This window comes from Sylvia atricapilla, chromosome 8, assembly GCF_009819655.1.
Source record: "Sylvia atricapilla isolate bSylAtr1 chromosome 8, bSylAtr1.pri, whole genome shotgun sequence".
Lineage (NCBI taxonomy): Eukaryota > Metazoa > Chordata > Aves > Passeriformes > Sylviidae > Sylvia > Sylvia atricapilla.
Genome location: NC_089147.1, coordinates 8,621,286 through 8,641,038, shown reverse-complemented (window position 1 = coordinate 8,641,038; position 19,753 = coordinate 8,621,286). Strand labels below are relative to the sequence as shown.

General features: G+C 37.3%; 1 protein-coding gene across 2 annotated transcripts in view; it reads right to left on the bottom strand.

Moving 5' to 3' along the window:
* NRAP (nebulin related anchoring protein) overlaps window positions 1-19,753 on the bottom strand; it is a 47,385-nt gene extending 27,632 nt beyond the window's left edge. Inside the window, exons 1-16 of one of the 2 annotated variants that reach the window (XM_066323559.1) lie at window positions 19,492-19,753; window positions 19,150-19,244; window positions 18,350-18,437; window positions 16,050-16,154; window positions 15,403-15,507; window positions 14,613-14,720; window positions 13,690-13,794; window positions 13,031-13,138; window positions 11,993-12,097; window positions 9,135-9,239; window positions 7,279-7,395; window positions 5,801-5,905; window positions 4,765-4,872; window positions 3,958-4,062; window positions 1,508-1,606; window positions 893-997 (exon numbers count right to left, since the gene is read on the bottom strand). In XM_066323559.1, coding sequence (XP_066179656.1) covers window positions 893-997; window positions 1,508-1,606; window positions 3,958-4,062; window positions 4,765-4,872; window positions 5,801-5,905; window positions 7,279-7,395; window positions 9,135-9,239; window positions 11,993-12,097; window positions 13,031-13,138; window positions 13,690-13,794; window positions 14,613-14,720; window positions 15,403-15,507; window positions 16,050-16,154; window positions 18,350-18,437; window positions 19,150-19,244; window positions 19,492-19,563 — 1,635 coding nt within the window. In that variant the 5' untranslated portion in view covers window positions 19,564-19,753. The remainder of the gene's footprint in view (window positions 1-892; window positions 998-1,507; window positions 1,607-3,957; window positions 4,063-4,764; window positions 4,873-5,800; window positions 5,906-7,278; window positions 7,396-9,134; window positions 9,240-11,992; window positions 12,098-13,030; window positions 13,139-13,689; window positions 13,795-14,612; window positions 14,721-15,402; window positions 15,508-16,049; window positions 16,155-18,349; window positions 18,438-19,149; window positions 19,245-19,491) is intronic. The other variant, XM_066323560.1, reaches the window with a different exon arrangement.

The following is a 19,753-nucleotide window of genomic DNA, read 5'->3' as shown; positions in this document are numbered from 1 at the left end:
AAGCTCTTTTTCAAGATTCCAGTTGAAATTCCATTAAAGCAGGATCAAGTATGCCTTCATCCATACTATGCATGCACCTACATGAAGGCAGAAGGTTTTCAGGAAGCCCCAGTTTCTGGATTCGGCTTTTTGCATGTTTACGTTTTACCAGTATCTAACAATGAGCACTCATCCCAACACAGTACAGTCCACAACACTCTGCCAATGCAACTGAAATAAAACTTAGGGGAAGAATACAAGACACAAAAAACTTGCACTAATGACAACTCAGAACCATGAAAAATCATGAAACTGGTTAAAAAATAGAAGTCACACCAGTAATATCTAGAGGTTTTTTCCTCATTTTGCACTTACTTGTCTTGGAGTTTTTTCCTCCAAAATTATCTATAACACTGGAGGTTTCAAAAATATTCTAAAGATTAAATAGAAATCCAACTTTTCCTGCAAGCACTTGGTTTTAACCCACAAGACTCTAAGTGAATCACTATTTATTGGGAGGAATTATGAACGGAATAACAGTGGGCTTGATCCAAGCTGGCTGAAGTCACTGTTCCTCTCCATTGACTTCAGTGGACTTTGAATTACTAGAACTGTGCAAATGTTGTCTCTTCATACAAGTGTCACCTAAGAAGCAGTTGGTTTTGTGGACTGAATACCATTTTACTGATTTTAAGAAATTCAGATCATCTGAAAATGTCTTGGGGAAAAAAGTCTAGAGGTTTCACTGTCCTTGAAATTGTATCTCTATTCTGGGCACTATATTTCATCTTCTTTAGTACAAAGCCAAATGATAAAGGCTAAATGCTTCCAGAAAAAGTGTCATCATCTTTATAATCATTTCAGTCTATTAAGAGCATCATGAATGCCAGTATTTCCCCAAGGTTTGACTTACCTCGCTGTATAACTCAGCATTGGCTTTTGCTTTCACTAAGAGTGGAACATCCTGAGGTAGAGTGTAATTTGTTTTTGTCTTCTCATACTGGGCTCTGTAGTTCAACTGCATATGTTGAAAAGGTCAGCAAGAAATTCAGTTATTTTTAACTTAATAAAAATATAACCATTAGATTGATTGATAGCTGTTGAATTTCAGGTTATTTGTGCCATAAATTATAAATACACTCATAGGAATTTGTGATGCAAGTATGAAGGCAACAAGGCTAACTTTTACCTAGGCATAGAAAGCAGAAACCTATTCTATAAATAAAAGAGCTACTGATTATCTTTAAATACAGAATATATAATTTAAAACCTTGCCTTAATAAATACACAGAAAATAATTTCTTAAAAAAGGACAGTGGCACAAATCTTAAAAGTGGAGACAAATATTAGATCTACTGGTATGCTTGCCACATTTTTGAAAGTGATTTCATTCAACATGTATTCTTGGTTTGGCTATGAATCTGCTGAAGAACTATCAAGAATAAAACAGATAAGGCTACAAATGCTGTGAAATCAAATTATCTCATTATTCTACTAAACAACAGTGGCTAATGGTGGCAGAACTTACATCGCTGAGCTGCTGAGCATTTATTTTGGCTTGAGCAATTTGTGGAGTGCTCGCAACAGAGCTGTACTTCAGCTTGTCTATGCTTTGCCTGTAGTTTACCTAATTTAAATAAAATAAAAAAAATATTTAGTAAAGGAAGAAGTGGTCAGACTGGAAAATGAGTGATTGCATAGATGAAGTTCTGCTAACTAATACTCTGGATAAAATATTACTTAAACCATAATAAACAGAGCTAAGGAAAAATGCCAGAATCTCTTGGATGGGGTCAGAGTTAGTGCTCTGAAAGTTTTCTTGTCTGAGGTCACAGTTTTCATCCCACTCTGAAAATTACTACACTTATAATCTCTTCCTGTGAACCCACAAATTCTCGCAAAGATGCAGCACCAGCTGAAAATCATTGCTATAAAGTTCCCCAAATCATTGCTATAAAACTCATATTCTTCCCCAACACTTTGTCCATTTTTATCCTTATCAGAAAATAATTACTGTAACTGTCTATGAAGAGATTTGTCCAGTGTAGCACTGGGTAGAGCAAATGAACTCTCCTATACTCAGTCTTTACTGAGTTTAAATGTAATAAATTAACCACAGAATTTCCCTGTGTGGTCAGAGTTTTGTGTGGATGTTGAGGAAAGAAAAATATGTACTTACAGTACAAAAAAAGTCATTTTAATGTCAGCCATCAAGGGGACTGGAACCCAGTAAACTACTAACACATTAATATGGTAGCAAAAACAATAAGTTATAAAATAAATATGTTAAAGCCCCAAATTATGCATGATTTAAAAAAATCATATGAAGCTTCTTTTCAAACCTGTTGCTGCAAAAGGACTCATTGCTATACTACAAACCACAATTATTATTCTCTGTAGGCCCTCATTAATATTCACTGTAGTTAATCATCACTTTGCAAACATTGCAAATCACATTGCTTAAAACGAGTTTCTTAAGAACACTTTTTTCCAATAAAGTGGATCATATTTCTGGAGACTTTGAGTTACTGAAACTATTTCAACGCAAACCTTCTAATCTCCCATATCCTCACATAAACTTCCTCATTTTGCAAGAATGATAAAAGCTAGGAAAAAAAAAAGGTCTGAATTATCTCACAGGTCCAAAGCAATCAAGTGCATTTGCTTCATCAGAGAGAGAGATAATTTTAATTCCATGGAATTAAAGGGATCATTTCTTTTAAACTGAAACTGTGTATTTATTGCTACCTGTGATAGCTTAGTGTATGAGAGTTGTATTCCTAAAGGGGTTCAGAGTAAGCATGTTGGTTATTTGGGAGCACACAAGTCCTGGGACTAATTTGAAATCCTAGATCAGGTGCATTGGAGTCTGTGTGGTCAGTGAAATTATGAGTTTCAAACTCTGATGCTATCGACTGTAGAGCCACTGGAATTGCTGAAATATTCTTCACATTTTGGACATGAGTTTATGCTTAACCTTAACTCTTTAAGAACACAGCTCTCTCACACAGTAAGCAATCAAACACTGAATTTTGCTGTTCTCAGGTTTTACAAAGTCAAAGCTGAAATTACTTCTGTAGAGGCAATAGTTCATCTTAGAGTTGAAGTATACCAAATATTTCCTCAAAAGCATCAGGGTTCACAATTCCAGCTCAGTGTATAGGCCCAGATAATTCTCACATAATGTTATTGACCTCTCTAAGGCATATTGCTCCTGGTTTATTGCAATTTCAGTGTAAAGACAAGGTGCATACACTTTAGGAAGTCAGAAATGCCCTGCAGAGCTGCCGCTTTCTGACTGTTAATTTTATAAGCAATGCCTGGTGACTGTGCTCCTAAGGCACAGGGTAAGTTGCCTTTGGTAGAGGAGATCATTTAAGCTTTTAATGCTTGTGGGAAGTGAAAGTTTCATAAGCTGTACAGACTGCCATCCTTCCTTTGTTTGAAGGACACACACAACCACAGCAGTGCACAAACCTGCTCACACTGCTCCCCCAGTAACCCAAGCCCAGGCACAGGGGCTCCTCTTCCACATGGACCACAGGAAGGTTATGTGACCAACCAGCTCCCCTTCAAAGGGGAACACCTGTCCTCAGGGAATTCACAAAGGACTCACGAAGGCTGCTTTGGTCTCCCTGTCATTTCAGTGCTCTCAGTGCTTGCTGCTGGAGCTGCCCCAGGATGGGGAGACTTTCACAGCACAGAGCTGGGACAGGGCAGAAGCCACTGATTTCACATCACTCTACAATCTGTGCTGAACTGAAGGATGACAGGATGTGGCAGCACTTTCTACTGCTCTGAGACATCTTAACACTGCACTGCTTTAACTTTGTTAGCAATGGCTGTTTGCTCCTATCATTAAATCATCATTTGACACAAGCAATCTATCACAATCTCTTCTACAGAGAGAGATGATGTTGAGCTGTGCAAGTCATAAGGAAAAAACAAAAACAAAAACAAAACAATGAAATTATTTACATCTTTCAAAGGGACCAACTTTCTTGTTGTCTGGTATGAAGGAGTGAGAGTAGCTGGGTAATTGTAGTCAACACCATCGTGTTTGTAATCAGATTTATAGGCTATCTGAAACACAAGGAGAACAAAAAAAATCATTCCTTTTTTTTTTCAGCTGTCATTTGTTTGAATAATTATCAGTCAAGAGGAAAGGAGAAACAATAATATTAATATTAAATACAAGAAACAAAGTAAGTTCAATGTCATGAGTGACAAAGAAAATGAAATTATTTGCATAGTTTAGCCACTAATTGATTCTTTTTCAGCTTCTCAATTAATCCAATGCCAACAGTGGCAGCATTAACTTAACTTCCACCTATGACACATCTCTTTTATCTTCCTGCTTAGTTCTCAAGCTTCTTACAGATTTGTAAATAATGTACTTGAAGGAATGGTATGTAATGAAATAGCTTCTTGACTAACCCAGTAAATTAAATTGGAATCCAGAAATCTTCATTAAAGACTGTTTTTTCCAGCAAAGGTCTGACCCTGGGGGTGGTGGCAAACAACCTTCAGCATCCTACTGATGTCAAAGAAAACTGAAGGATCTCAGTATGTTGCCAGATCACTGAAATTTCTTTTTTTAACTTCTTCAACACAGTGAGCCATAAAACAGTACAAAAGGGTTTCCAGAATTTCCCCCCCTTCTAAACTTATCTATCCATCAGATCCCCAGTATAGTATGATCTAAAGTTTTCTGTCAACTTAATTCTGGAAAAACTGAAAGGCAAGGAGGTAACAACCATACGAGTGTGATTAAAAGGGACTCACATTGCTTGCCAAGCTGCCAACTTTCATGGCATGGAGCATCCTCTTGTCCATGCCAATACCCACATAGTGACCTTTCATTTCATTCTGGTAGGTTTCTTTGTATTTAAGCTGAAAAAAAAAAAAAAAAACCCTCTGAGAAAATGTATTCAACTTCTCTACTGAAGAGTTTCAGCTTTTCAGAGTTTCCCTATTTTACAGCAGAGCTGTAAAATTGTTAAATTGTTAGAGCTCTGGCCTACTAGTGTTGCTCCAATACAGGAACTCATTAGTCCACAACAGTCTTGGTACTTTAAAAAGTAAAAGCTAAAACCCTCTGTGAGTTTCTTGTTCTAGAAGATATATTTTGCTTATTCACCTGAGTGCCACATAAAGAAGATACCTCTACATTTCATCAGAAATAAATACTCAAACAAAATCCCAGAGAGACAATATTCAGGCATTAACAAATAAACAAAATTGGATTGTTTTGGTGTATCTTTCACCAAACCCAGAGCAGGGGATTTGACAAGAAAAATTGATCATTTGACCATCTCAGCTGTATGGCAAAATATTTATTCCTCTGGGATTTCAGAGAATGATAAGAGGCAGTATGAAACAAAACTGTATTTCATGAGAAACAAGAGGTATAATTATTAACGCTGATTATTTTCACACAGTAATTATGTTCCTCTCTGGCATGAACTCTGGTGAAGCACCTTCTGCCTAACTGTCCAGTCAGGAAATGGACATGCACAATGAAATAAGTAATAATTATGACAGACAACAGTAACAACAGTCTGCTACTTTTTTGGATCAGCAGTAAATGGTAAATTAACTCTCTTCCAAATACCATAAGAGTACTTTTCATAATCCTAAATAAAATAAGCCCCAGCTATACATCAGGACACACTTGGATAAGCGTTGTACGAAAACGAGCTACAGTTAGTTACAATCACTTTCCAGCACACATTTGTCTGAAACAAGCACACAACAGATGACCTGTGATTCCAGCAGCTACCAGGGCAAACAAGCCACACATGACATACTGGAAACTTACATCACTGGTGAATTTTGAGATCTTGCTCATATTCTTGAATTGTGGAGTGTCACAGTAGTTCATGCTGTAGCCTTTGTTGTTTCCAAGATCCTTCTTGTACTCCACCTTAGTGACAAAAATGCACAACGGGAAGCTATGGTAAAACCCTAATCTGCTTTATCAGGTTCCTTCATACACTTTTTATTAGGCAGACCCACTGCTTAGAGATTTTGATATATGGTTTTCATCAGATGGCATATGATGAAAATTATTATGAAGAGAATTTTCATACACTCAATTCTCATTTTATAGGCAAAAGAAATGCAATTTCATCCTCTGCAAAGTATACAAGACAGTGACAGGAGGAAAATTATTAAGAAAACAATGATACACAAAGAAATCCTAAGGTGAGTGTGGAGCAAATGAACATGTACAAATGTGCCATGTACCAGATTGCAGCAAGACCTCAGCAAGAGCTTTTTCCTCTTACAGTAATTCCTTATTTAAGGAACATGTACTCAGCCTGTAACAGCTGCAGTGAAAGACTGAGAGATGAGAAGAACTCAGCTTGCTTAGTCGAGGAAATCAAAGGCAGAGAGAAGAAAATGGTATATTTGTAAACCTCTCAAAAAAGTACCCATGCAGGGAGAAGAACTTCTTAAACTAAAGGGCAACGCTAGCACAAAACACAGTGCTAATAAAGTGGACAGGAATAAATGTAGGCTAGAAATTGGAATAGGAGGATTATAAGATGCTGTGTCGAACCAGCAGGAGCCAGGAATCATTGGCCCAGGAGGCCCCTTCCAGCCCTACTTCCAGGGTTTTTCATTATTGAAGGTTTTATACTTTGACATCTCAAGAGTATAAGTTTTTAAACTGCCATGGGGAAGTTCTAGAAACTCACATTTATTAATAGTTTTATAGCTGATATGACACTATAAATAAATTAATAATTCAGAATCTACTGAGAATTCTCTTGCAATCTTCCCTTACCAAGCAGAAAAAGAATCAATTATCAGTGACTCATAGTCTTCCATATGATGGGAGAAAACAGAAATCTACGTAAACAGAATGGGATAAATTGTGTCTCTGTTCTTCTTAATTTTTTATTATTAGAATACCCTTTGAGACTCTCTAAGGTACACACCCAATTCATCCTAAATCGTTATATCTTAACATCATATTAAAAACACAATTCAGGTTTGGGGTGGGGTTTTTTTCAGATTTTCATTCTTCATGTGGTCAGAACTAGAATCACTCTCGTGGGGTTAATTTCCCACACTTTCATACAGATGACTGGAAGGGCCAGAATGCAGCACCTGAAGATGTGCTCCTGAGCTTTTCTCTCCAGCTGCTGTGCTGCACACAGATGATTTTTGTTATGTACATGCAGTAAGAACAACAGCTTTTATTTTTTAGCTTTCAGTCCTTACTCATCAAACACAAATGTTTGTGTGAGCTGCTCCCAAACTTGTTAAGAGATCGATTCAAGCCCTTACCTCGCTGACAAGCTTGTTAACACTTTGGGCTTGTTTAAGGACCAAGTTGTCTTCAGCTGTTAGGGAGTGAAAGTGAGCTGCACCTTTCATCTTGGAAAGATCTTTCTTGTATTTTATCTGAAAAGAAGTAGGGAGAATTATAAAATAGATGTGTGCCTTTTCATCCTTACTATTTAGACTGGCTTCATAAGTCAGGATAATATCTTCCCTGTGCTTGCTTTGATAAGTAAATGGAACTTGCCAAGCTGAAACACTGTATTTACTGCCTTGAATAACCCAAATAACCCATAGCCATTCACAGTCCCTCTCAAGACATTTTACTAGACAGGGGTTTTTTTATAAATTTTTGACATAGACTGAACAGCACTGGTTGTTGTTCATAGTTTGAACAGATTACCAGCAGATTCTTGGCTGGAGCTTTTGTGCTCTTCTATTAACAAATTTATTCCTCGGTGCTTAATTTAAGTCAGGGAATTACAGATAGCCATCAAGTGCTCTGAAAACCTTTCCTTTGGAAAAAATCTGCTTTTTTAAAAAGCTATATCCTTTTGTATTTTTAGTGTGTTTAAGGGAATTATGTTTCTCTACAAAAATCAAGATTGAAATAAGGGATTTCTAAATTTAATTTAGACATCAGGTTATTGACGTAAATTGGACTTGGATGGCTGAAGAGGTAGTACTTGGCCTTTTATAAATTACTTTACATGAACTGAAATGCAAAGTGGTTTGGTTTTTTTTATTTTCCAAGTCTGCACACATTTCCTCAGGCTTTGAAACCATAGGCAGATTGGTAAGTACTGTAGTCTGCAAATGTTACTGCCATGAACCAATCCTCCTCTTCACTCTACGTATTATAAATTAATGAGGAAATTACTGACCATTAGCATTTTCAAAACCCATGAAGTTGTGATCTTTATCTGGAAAGGTTAAATATTTCATGTTTAAACAGGAGATCACTGTTTGTCATCAAACTGGGATTGATCACAGAGGATTTGAGGTGTTTTATATTCTCTCAATGATAAGCTCAGGTAACAGAACATGACTGATCCTTTCACTGCAGTTTATTGCTCATGTCTAGCCCAGACTAACACAAGCTGAAAGACTCAACCATCTGTTAGCTCCCCAGAAGACAGACTGAGCTCATCAGCTCAGACAGCCCCACTGGGGACAGGTGTCCACACTACAAAAGTTGTCACTCACAGGAACTCTTCAGAGCAGCCACAGGGTACTCCCCTACAGACTGACCCATTTTTTGTCACTGCCAGAAATGGTGTCCCCAAATAGGGTTGAGGGCCTCTAATGGGCTGGAGGCAGGAATCACACACCACCACCTCTTTGCCAATCCTTTAGTTCCACCCAAAACCAAAAATCACATCCCAGATATAAGCTCACTTTTGTGAAGTGACAGTGTCATACTCTATGCTTTTTTTTTTTTTTCTTCCATATGGCTTGTTTTGTGCTAGAGGCATGATACATCAAAATATCAAAACCAGTACAGTTCATTCATCCTCCATTTATTCACTACTGGGAATACCACAGTAGTGCTCAGGATGATTAAGGCAGTTGAAGGTTTCATTAATAATACAGGTGCAGATTTGCCAGGAGGGTTAACCTAACAGTAGGGATCCCCATTAGTTGCTACATCCATCTCCTCCTTCATGCAAGTTGGAGCTGTGCCCCCTTCTATTAATGGATATTATTAATCCCCTGAGCCATCCAGTTCCCAGCAATGCAGAGAAATGTCACTTTTGTTTACTTCTCAAGTGCAGTTTTAGTATTCTCCTCCCAGGCATTGCTCTGACAAACTGCTGTTTTTAATTGTTTATGAATTGTATTGATTCAGGTTTCATACTTACATCACTTGCCAATTCATTTGCTTTCTTGGCATTTTGATAAGCTGGAGTGATCATAGCAGGAAAGCTTCCTTTCCCCCTGCGTTCTTCGAACTCATCCATATATCCCTGAAGAAAATTCAGAGTGTTTACTCATCACACAAGAGCAGGTGGGGCCATGGGTTATTTTGCAAAGCCCTAGTCTTGGTTAGTAGACAGGTTCGTGGCTTCAATGACTTTTTTTTTTTTTTTTTAATGAAAAAATGACCAAAATGTAAGAACAAATTGACCTGTTAAGTTACCTATGCCTCTGAAGCTACTTATGCTGCATTCCAAGAGAAATTTAGGTAGCTATTAGCTGTGGTCAAGATAGCATTCAAGTGCACAATGGCATACACCCTTCTGATCTTACCTCATTTCTTACAGAGATGATATCTACTTGCCTCTCTGTTTGTCAATACATGTTTCCCTGGAATATTATAAAAATAGCTAATGGTTTGGTTAGCCAGGAGACTTGCCTAAAGTTAACAAGTTTAACACAGGATCAGCCTTCCTTTGTGGTGTTACAGAAGCTGTTTGATCTTTCCATGGTCATTTTTCACACCATAATTGACCAAGAATAATAGTTCTCTAGTGCAGTGATGTACTTTGAAGAGTGATTAATAAATGAAGCAGAGATACCTAGATACCAAAATGCCAAACTCCTTAGTGAGCAAAATCACAGAATTCCATTTGTCTGATTAAAAGAACACAATTGTAGGGGAAATAACACCCTTAAATCCATCTATAGATAAGTTTATGTGTAAATACTTGACAATTTGAGAGCCATTTAGGCAGTTTAACAGCAAAGTAGTGGACATTATTTTTTAAATTGTAATGGACAATAATCATCCCAAAGCCTCCTATGGCAAGATCTGGGGAGAATATGGAGTACAAACAAGAATACAAACAAGTAAGATACAGTGTAATGTGTCTTCTCTGCAATATTTTGTAAATCTTTTGTAGTAAAGAGGCCATTTGAGTGAAAATAGAAAGTGCCATGAATAGAATGCATGTCAAGAATGCCATAGAGAGCGCAGATAGGAAGGACTACAAATATCTGGGATATCTCTTTTGTATGTTCTCAGAGCAAAACCATCCATTGTAGGACATTTTGGGCACCATCAATGTCACATTTTAAAATAGGTCACGCCACAAGTTTGTGAAATATATGATGCCATGGTTAAAATGGCATTAAATTAGTCTATAAACAGGCATAGAAAAAATATAGTTGATTATTTATCTGAGTTCATTTCTTAAAATACCATCAATCAGTTTGAATCCTCCAGACCAACCTGTCTTTTGGTTCTAACTTTCTTAAATACATTTTAATATTAATTCTAATATTGTGCATATATCCAAAGTTTCAGAAAACCATTTTAGTCATCCTTAAGGTTTTTAAACACGAACAAAACAGATGTTAAACATAGGAATTTTATGGTAAGATTCCTTAAATTGTCTCATGTTATATATATATATATCCATATATATATGGATATCTATATATATCCATCTGATCCACACTCAATTCATTGTTGATGATCTCAACAGTTAGAAATCTAATATCTTTACCCATGTTAAGTCACCATTTACTCAGAAAGCTCCATTAATTTCAGTGACTCTGTGTTATTTGACTAATAATATCAGTATCCAATCTATAAAGATTAAAACTCAAATCGAATTTGAAGTCCATGACTGAAGTTTCAAAGAAGGAAAACTGAAATTAATTCTAAAACAGAAGTATTCTAATGCTTGGAAATGTAATTAGTGCATTTTCAAATTAATTTTATTTGTTTATTCCTATTAAAACTTGTAGCAGTTCAAAAGACAGAACTAATTGAAGGCTTCATTGCTACAATTCTAAACTCATACTCTTCAAGGATGGTTTGTTTTCCACAGAATACTAAATGTAGATTTAGACAGAAGAGGTGAAGAAATGTAAAACACCAAAGGTTTTAGGAAAGTACAGCCCCTGTTCCTTCATTTCTCCAAATTACATGGACCTACTGAGGAGCAGGACAAAACCCCCTAAGATTAACCATATAATTTTCTTTATACAACACCACTATTCAATTCCTTTCAGATTCCATTTATCTGCATTCAGATCTAATTAGCTGTGCTATTCCCCTAACCTAATTGGAATAGAACTTTGGGTGCATTTTGGGTGACAACAAAACCAATGGTATTCCCTTAAAAATGAAACATAAGCAAAAGGAATGCCACTGACCAAAACAGAACTAAAGCCTATTTGGTCCCACAAATGCAGAACTACAGCTTGTCAGGCTTATAATACTCCTTTTGTAGAGGAGGTGAAATCTAAGAGACCGTGTATCTCAGAGATTCAGTGCTGCTAACACTTATTTAGAGCTGCAAAGTTCCTAAGATTTGTGAAAACACCCCGCAGGGAAAAGGCACCTATCTGCCAACTTTCTATCATTTCACAACCCTTTTGCTTTTCTCCAGAATGAACTTCCTTATCCATGGAATGACAATATTTTCTCGAGTAAACACATTTCAGTGTGATACATAACAACACCATTATGGAAATGTAGAATGCATACATGCACCCAGATAAAACTTGCCAAGGCCATTTAGAAATGGCCCCACCATAAGGATCATGCAGTGACAGTGCACCACCTTGTAGACACATCTTTAGGTGCCAGTGACAGATACATTGCACTTTAGGAGCACAGTGCTGTTTGCACACCATCCTTTCCCCTGAGACCTTGTTTTCTCACACAGCAAAACAAAGTCAAAATAGATGTCACCAGTTTCTAAAGCTTTGAGCAATCAGCTGTAGTAATGATCAACATCAGCATGGCTATCTCTTGGATGTTGCATACCTGTCCATATTGATCTACATTTTCTCTTGCAAAAGCAACATCTGTTCCAGCTGTATGGCTGGCTTTTCCCTTGATCTCTTTTTCATATCTTTGTTGATACTTTACCTAACAGGAAAAAAGGAAACGAATAATCTGGGTGAGTTTAGTCTGGTACACAGATGCTGCACAATAAATAACAACCAAATGACATGCACATGTTGTCAATAAAGGATTGTCAAAATTCCCATTGCCACCAAGCTGCAAAAGTCAAATATGCCACTTGAAGATATAAAAACAGAACTAGTTGTGTAACTTTTAATAATGCACTAGGAACATGGGACTTGCCATTTCACCCCAGACCATTGGTTCAGTGTGTTCAGCACCACCTGCTCAGCAGTGGCTAATCCCTGATGCTCCAGCAGTTTAAAAAAATACAACTGATTGTAATGCAAATTCACAGTTACCACAGAGCATTTTTTTACCACAGGGTCACCTGAACTCCATCAATAAATGGGTTTGTTTCTGAAAGATGCTTTATCCCCAGTGATGGAGTTTTAGGCAATCAGCTTTCAAGTTTAGACCAAGATTTGCACTACATTTCCTGAAGCCAAAACAATGCCTGTAACCTGATGCTGCCCTTTAGTCACCGTGTGTGTTTGCTGACAAAAGTGAAGGGTTTTCCACAGATCAAAGGCAAACAAAAACATGTAATTGTTTTAGAGTCAGTTGCTTTTACCTTCAAAATTATGGATCTCTTATGTTCCTCAATGACTCTTAATAATGTTTTAAATTCTCTTTGAGTTATATGTTCTTCAATATGCTATCTTCTCCAACAAAAAGAGCTTTTCTTTCAGTTTCCAATAACAAAGCACAATTAACTGTACATTTTGATTATGGGGGTTATTAAAAAGTACAGGGGTGTTATGGTTTTATTATGTTTGGAAAGGAAAAGAAAGCCAGTGGAGATCAGTATACCATGCTCATGGAATTTCTGCCAATAAAAATTTCTGACAGTTTAATATTTTCTTTCCCAAAAGAGACTTTGCTTCGGACACTTACATCACTGGCTAATTCATTTGCTCTCTTGGCTATTTGATAAGCTGGAGTGATCATAGCAGGAAAGCTGCCTTTTCCCTTCCGTTCTTCGAAGTCTTCCGTGTATTTCAACTGTAAAAATTCAAGACAGTTCAGGGGCAATTAGAGCAAATGTATCTTGATTGCACACATAATCAACCTGTAAAGTTGCAAAGTCAGGCATTCCATGGCTGTCATCTGCCAAAAGGAAGATGAACCATGAAGTCTGAATCTTTGCAGTTTGGTCTTTAACTACACGATCACACATCTTCTGCATGGCCCCTTTGTCTTCTTCAGGGTGTAGGATGAAAAAAGTTGTTTAAAGAAAATACTTAAGGTGCCTGCAAGATGCCTGCTCTATTTACATTAGAGTCAGGCAGCTTTTTTCTTTACTTTGCCTGGCAGCCAGTTGCTGGGTATGGAACAGACTGGCTCCCCAGCTTCTGTTCTGACAGCCTAAAATGGCCTCAAATTGAATGTGGTCTTCGTAACTGAAAGTATTAAATGATTAATGGTAAAACGAGTCTGCCTTTAAAATATTATTTTTTTATTTTTCTTTGTGTTCACATTTTCAAGAAATTTATAAATACCCTAGGAATCACTTGCAGAGCCAAAAACAGATCAATCTATTTTGTTTTACTTACATCACTTGCAAGATGTGCTCCAGCCTTTGCATGAAGTATATCTGGAGTGTCTACAACAGAGGTGAACTTTGAAACTCTCTCTTCATGTCCACGCTTATATTCCACCTGAAAAAGGAAAAAATATATATCCATATTACAAACAATAATTAGCAAAAGTGTATTTCCTATCAGAAGGCTTCAAGAGAAAATGAGCAACAGGATTGTGACACTCTGCACTCTCCACAGTCAGGCTATCAACATATTTAAGGCCAAATTTCCTTAAAATGAATACCAGAAACAAACAGAAATGGACTCAGATATTCAAATTTTCATTTGATTTATGTGAGCCATACATTTGATTAAAATGCCATGAGAATAGTCATTAATGTCCCAAGATCATACTGCAATGACAATGTAGATAGTATCTGCAGAAAACAATTAAATACTTTAAAATAATTTTATTGGATTTCTTGTTACTTATCTTTTTCATGTGAATTGTTCTTTTTATAAATAAGCAATTTTCTGTGCATAAAATTAAAGTAGCTTGTATATTAATTAATTTCAATATTACAGCTATTTGATGTCAAATAATAAAGTGAAAAATGTCAAATGTAAATATATAGATGAACAAAGCCATAATGTGAAAGCAAAGGTAATGAATTAAATTAACATTTCAGTGTGAGTCACAATCTTTTTCAAGTTGTGCTAAATTACAGCAAAAGTTGCTACATTTTCCAGGAAACATCTACATTTTTATTTATTCTATATGATTGTCTTTCCAGGCCAAGTAGTTTATTAACCCCGTTTTCTGCATCATGTTAACATTTTCTCACTTTGTAACAGTATAACAAATATTCACCATAGAATCTAACATCTCAAGTGAATGGCCTGAAACCAGGATTCTCCAAATTCAGAAATGTAAAATAAAAACCTCTGTGACTTACATTACTGCTTAGCTGGGTGGCTCTCTTAGCAGCCTGATAACCTGGAGTGATCATAGCAGGGAAGCTGCCTTTGCCTCTTTGTGGCTCATATTCTTCTGTATACTGAAACTAGAAGAGGAATTTGTTTATTAAAGAACGTAGCTTAATTTGATTCCTCTTTTCATGCCTGCTTCCTAAAGTTATGTATCAGTTTAATTAAAAGCAAACAAATTAAAGAACTTACATTTTATGAGTTTGTTAGTTACAACTATTTCCTACATACAACAGAAAACATTTCTCATTCCTATCAATTATCCACTGTTAATTTCCTATGTTGATTAGGTCATTAACCCTAATTGTATGGGCACAGTCATAATTCAGAAGTAATTTTAATCAAGTTGTGGAAATTCAGTCGATGACAAGTCTGGTCTGTGGAAAACATGACACATTTTCCATCATGAGTTCTGCTCTACTGAGAGGAAGAGCACTGCCTGCTAGATCAGATCACCTCAGTTTGGTCAGCAGCTGACCTGTTTCTGAGTTACATCAATACATAAATGTGTGATGGCAATAGAACTCCTATGTGACTTCAATCGCTTACATGGCAAAGTATTGTAATTGACATAAATAAACACGTCAGTCTCTCCTTTGGCAACACCTTCACAAAGATCAGAGTGTAGACAGACCCTCCAGATATTCTTCCTGCAAAAAGCCTGGAGGTGACATCTTACCAAAGACTGACTTTGATGCATTTGTGAATCTTCAGAATATGATAGACCACGAAAATAAAGCCAAACATGAGTCCACTTACATCGCTCAGAGCCTTCTGTGCCTGTGTTATCTTGACCATCTCAGGATCTGGGATTGTTCCTGGGTACCACGCTTTTCCTTCCTCATAGGCAGCATAGTAAGCATTCTACAAAACAGGATCTAAATAACTACCTATCTTCACCCTGGTTTTAACACTCAAACAGCTGATCTGACAAGGAAAAATAAAAGGAAACAGAGTGCTGTGGAAGTGAAATTGTGCAGCACAAGGCCTACATTCCACATCCCTTCAGAGTGCCAAGGCAGAAGTTGTATAGCAAGAACTGACATCAAGATGACAGGATCTCGGATCCTGGAGTGAAACTCAAACAACACCCCCTGGGAATCAGATCACCTGCTGTGAAACTCCAGTGCCAGTAGAGAGAAGACACAGGGAGTATGGCTGTACATGCAGCAGCCCCAACAGCTGACTAGAGACACACTCTTCCTTCCTTACCTTCTGATTCTTCTATCCTAAGCTAAAATTGAGCTATTTTGCCTTGAAAAGTTTAGCCAAATGAGAAGCAAAGGGGTTTTTTTTTTTTAAAGTATTGAAACGTCATGGTTAAACTCCTAATAATCAGGACAGCCAGATCCAATCCTTGGTGTCCTGCAGGCTGCTGGCTTGGAGACTCAAGGGATATTCCTTACCTGGGTAGCCAGTTGTTGGGCTTTATAGACATTTTCAATTTCTCTGGACCTTACATCCCACTGAAAGACTGATTTGATTTGTTCACTCTCTTCTCGATATTTTATCTTTGAAAAAAAAAAAAAAAAAAAAAGATAATGACTCATTTGTAGTAGTTTGTTAGTGCTCGGTAACACACTCCTTCTTGGAGAAGAATAAGAGGGGAGACAAATAAAGCGACGATTACATTTAGCCCTAAGGCCAAAACTCTGCTTTCTAGTCCATGCCCAGTTTCTACCTCAGATTTCTGCCATCACAGGGGTTGCACATCTGTAAAGGAGCAGCATATTACACCTGAAACCTGGCATGACATTCTGAAATAAAAATTTGATCCTTAGATAGTACTTTTGGGGGAAATAATCTATGAGAATTGAAATGCCTAAGAAATCTTAAGCAGGATGTGTCAATGTATTAGATGAAGAAACTATTACCAAGTGAGCAATATTCTACTCTCCTATTTCCCTGCACAATGTCCACAAAGTGTTATATCCTAATTGTGCATTAGTAAATGACTCCTGTATTTAGCCCTGGGTTATTATGTTCCTCCTGCTACTTTTATCATGATAGCATGTAGAAATCCAACTGAAATCACAGCTCTGTTATACAACTCACTGTTCAGACCCAGAACAGGAAATTTAAACTGACTGGAAAGAAATGTTACTGAGCACACCTACAATTATTCCCATTTACAAATAAAGCAGAGGTGCAGAGAGCTGAATAATTTGCCTGCTAACACTGGAATTCTGTAGAGAGACACCTCATGTTTATCTTTGCATTCCAGTTGATGTCTCAACATAAGACTTAATGTGAGAACATCATGTTTGGATAGAAGAAACATTCCATTTCCTGCATTAGGAAAAAAAAAAATAAACCAATAAACTTCCATAGAAGCAAATGAAACCTTTTCCCAAGATATCATTATTTTATACACTTACTAGGGAAAAATTTTTCTGCTCTAAAAATTTTTACAGAAGTACTCCCTTTAAGCAGGTACTGCAGAATCAGCTTCTTTACTACCCTTAGCAATTTTCTCTCTGGAACAGAACCTCATTATGTGATTGAAAAGGACAGAAGGTCTTTAAGGTGTATAAAACAAGGGAAAGTGATCTTTGAGCTATAATTTCTCTGGCTTGTGTACTCACATGCACTGGAAGTATCAGTGTCATATCACTGCCTAAACCAGAAATAGAACCTGCAGTAATCCCAAACTCATTCCTGAGCAGATTCGTCACACACAGTTTAAAGTAAGTGAGATAGTCATTGCTGAAATTGTTGCAGCCCATGATACTGCAAAAACTGAGGCATAAGAATGCCGTACAAAAAGACAAATGATACCTTGCTTGACAAAGGATATTCATGTGCATCAAGTCTTTACAGCTAATACAGGATATCAGCATGAATTTAGCATGCCATAATCTAAGAAATACAATTTCCTTTGTTCATTTTAGTGATGACTAACCCCATCAGAGCACATTGCTTCGCCTGCGAAATATATTCACAACGAGTAGCGTTACTTCAGAATACAGAAAGACGCGACACTCAAGAAAGCAGCATTATGCAGAGAAGAGAGATGGCCATCGATTGCTGGGCGTTGCTGTATTTTTGTGTTTCACCACGTTCTCAGAAGCACGAGTTTGAAGGCGTGTCGGGAGGGAACAAAGCGGGACATCGGGAATGGCGCTGGGATCCACGGCGGGCCCCGAGCGCCCCTGGCGGCCGGCCGGGGCACAGCAGCGCCCGCAGGGACAGTGTTCCTCCAGCCCCAAAAAACGCCTCCAGCAAAAAACCCTGCTGAGCTCCCGCACTGCGGTTTGCCCACCTCGCTCCACAGAGTATTTACGGGAACTTGTGCCTGCGTCCCACCTAGTTATAATTTATCTGCTGTTTCCTAGCAGTTTCTGATAAGATGACAAAGCGAGTCAGTTCTTGCTTCCAGAGGTTGTGCAACCCTGCTTGGTCACTGAGTTTACACATCTCTGGGCAGTTTAGGTGAACTGTGCTTCCGTATAGATTATCAGATATACAAGTGAGGAGCTCAAATCAATTTTTCCTTCTGAGAACAGAAGCAAATCCAGATCTAAGATTTCTTTCACATGAGTAATCACGTTGAAAAAAAAAATTATTCAAAGCCAGCTGAGATCTTACTGATCTGAAAGAATCACAGGGAGGTAAGTAAAAAGCACATATTTATACTTACAAAACAAGAGCCATAAATATGTTATCAAAATGTAAAACAAACACGTTTGACCCTCAAGCTTCTTACCTCACTTACTACTTCTGACAGTTTTTTTGCATTCATATTTATTGGTGTTTCAAATACACTTGTGAATGCATTGTTTTTTGGATTGTGCCTAGAAAAGGGAAAGCATAAAAGGATATTAGGAATGTACCAGACAGCCCACCAGAAATGTTCTCTTATGGCACTCCAAAACACAATACCAGCCTCCACCCCTCTATGCAGAACTTTTCCCCCACTCACAGAGACATCTTAGATTACATTCAAGTTATTATTGTAGGGAGTAGGTGCCTAGAGCAAAATTAATTTTAATGATCATCATATCAATGCTGTGTTTCTAATAACAAAAGAGAATAATAGAATAAAAAACAACTGTCATCTCTCCTTTTTCTGCTGACAAATTTGACAGGAATTGATCATTATGAAATAAAAACTTCCTAGAACAAGCCAGCTCCGAAATCTGCATTTTATACATTTTCCTTATGATTAGCTCACCCTTGTTAACTCTTAACCACTGATTTGGAAAGCACTGAATTTTGCAGTTGATTTTATTTTATATCCACAATACTGAAATGGAACTTAATTTGATATCTTTTAACACACTGACCAAATGAGGAAGCTTTATGCATGGTGAAAAGAGTTTCCCACCATTTGTGATTTGGCTAAATCCAAAGATACACATGAAGGCTCTGAAAATACTGAATTTCACATCACACATGGGATAGACTGAGTCCAAACAGTGATCTTCCATTGTATTAAAAAGACTGGCCAAATTAAATCTTTCCTTAAAAAATAAAAAAGGAAGGACGAAAAGGAAATACACTTACGCTTGACAGTAAGGCTTTTTCTCATGGCTAACAAAGTTGTTTACTGTTAACATCATCTTGCATACTTCACAGTGAAAACAGGCTTTGTGCCACGTCTGGAAACGCCACAAAAGAGAAACCAAACAGACATGACTTGTATTTCATTATTATTCTGCTGATCCTTACCATTCATTTAATGAATTTGACCGCTTTCTTCTTCAAATTTATACATATAATTAATTCATTTCAGTTCTAAACCCAGTTATGAGCAAAGAACTTTCGGAACTGAGAGATTTGCACAGTGTTAGAAGCGCCAATCTGTACATTTATTATAGTCCAAAATTATAAAGAAAGAGAACTGACCTGATCTATACAGTTAATCTTCTCAGCAGGGTAAACCCCATAGCCACATCTAGCACACGGCTGCACATTCATCTTGAAATCCACAGAGTAAAAAATATATAGGTTTATACAAAAGGTTCAAAGAGTATGAAAGTGACTTTTTGGCCTGTGCAAAGCACACTCTAGACACTCCAGTCAAGGCCTTTTGCTGTGGTCAATGGTTCCCATTAAAGCTCTGAATTGAAGTCTGTTGCTCCCTTTGCTGACCTTCTGTTTCAAAGTC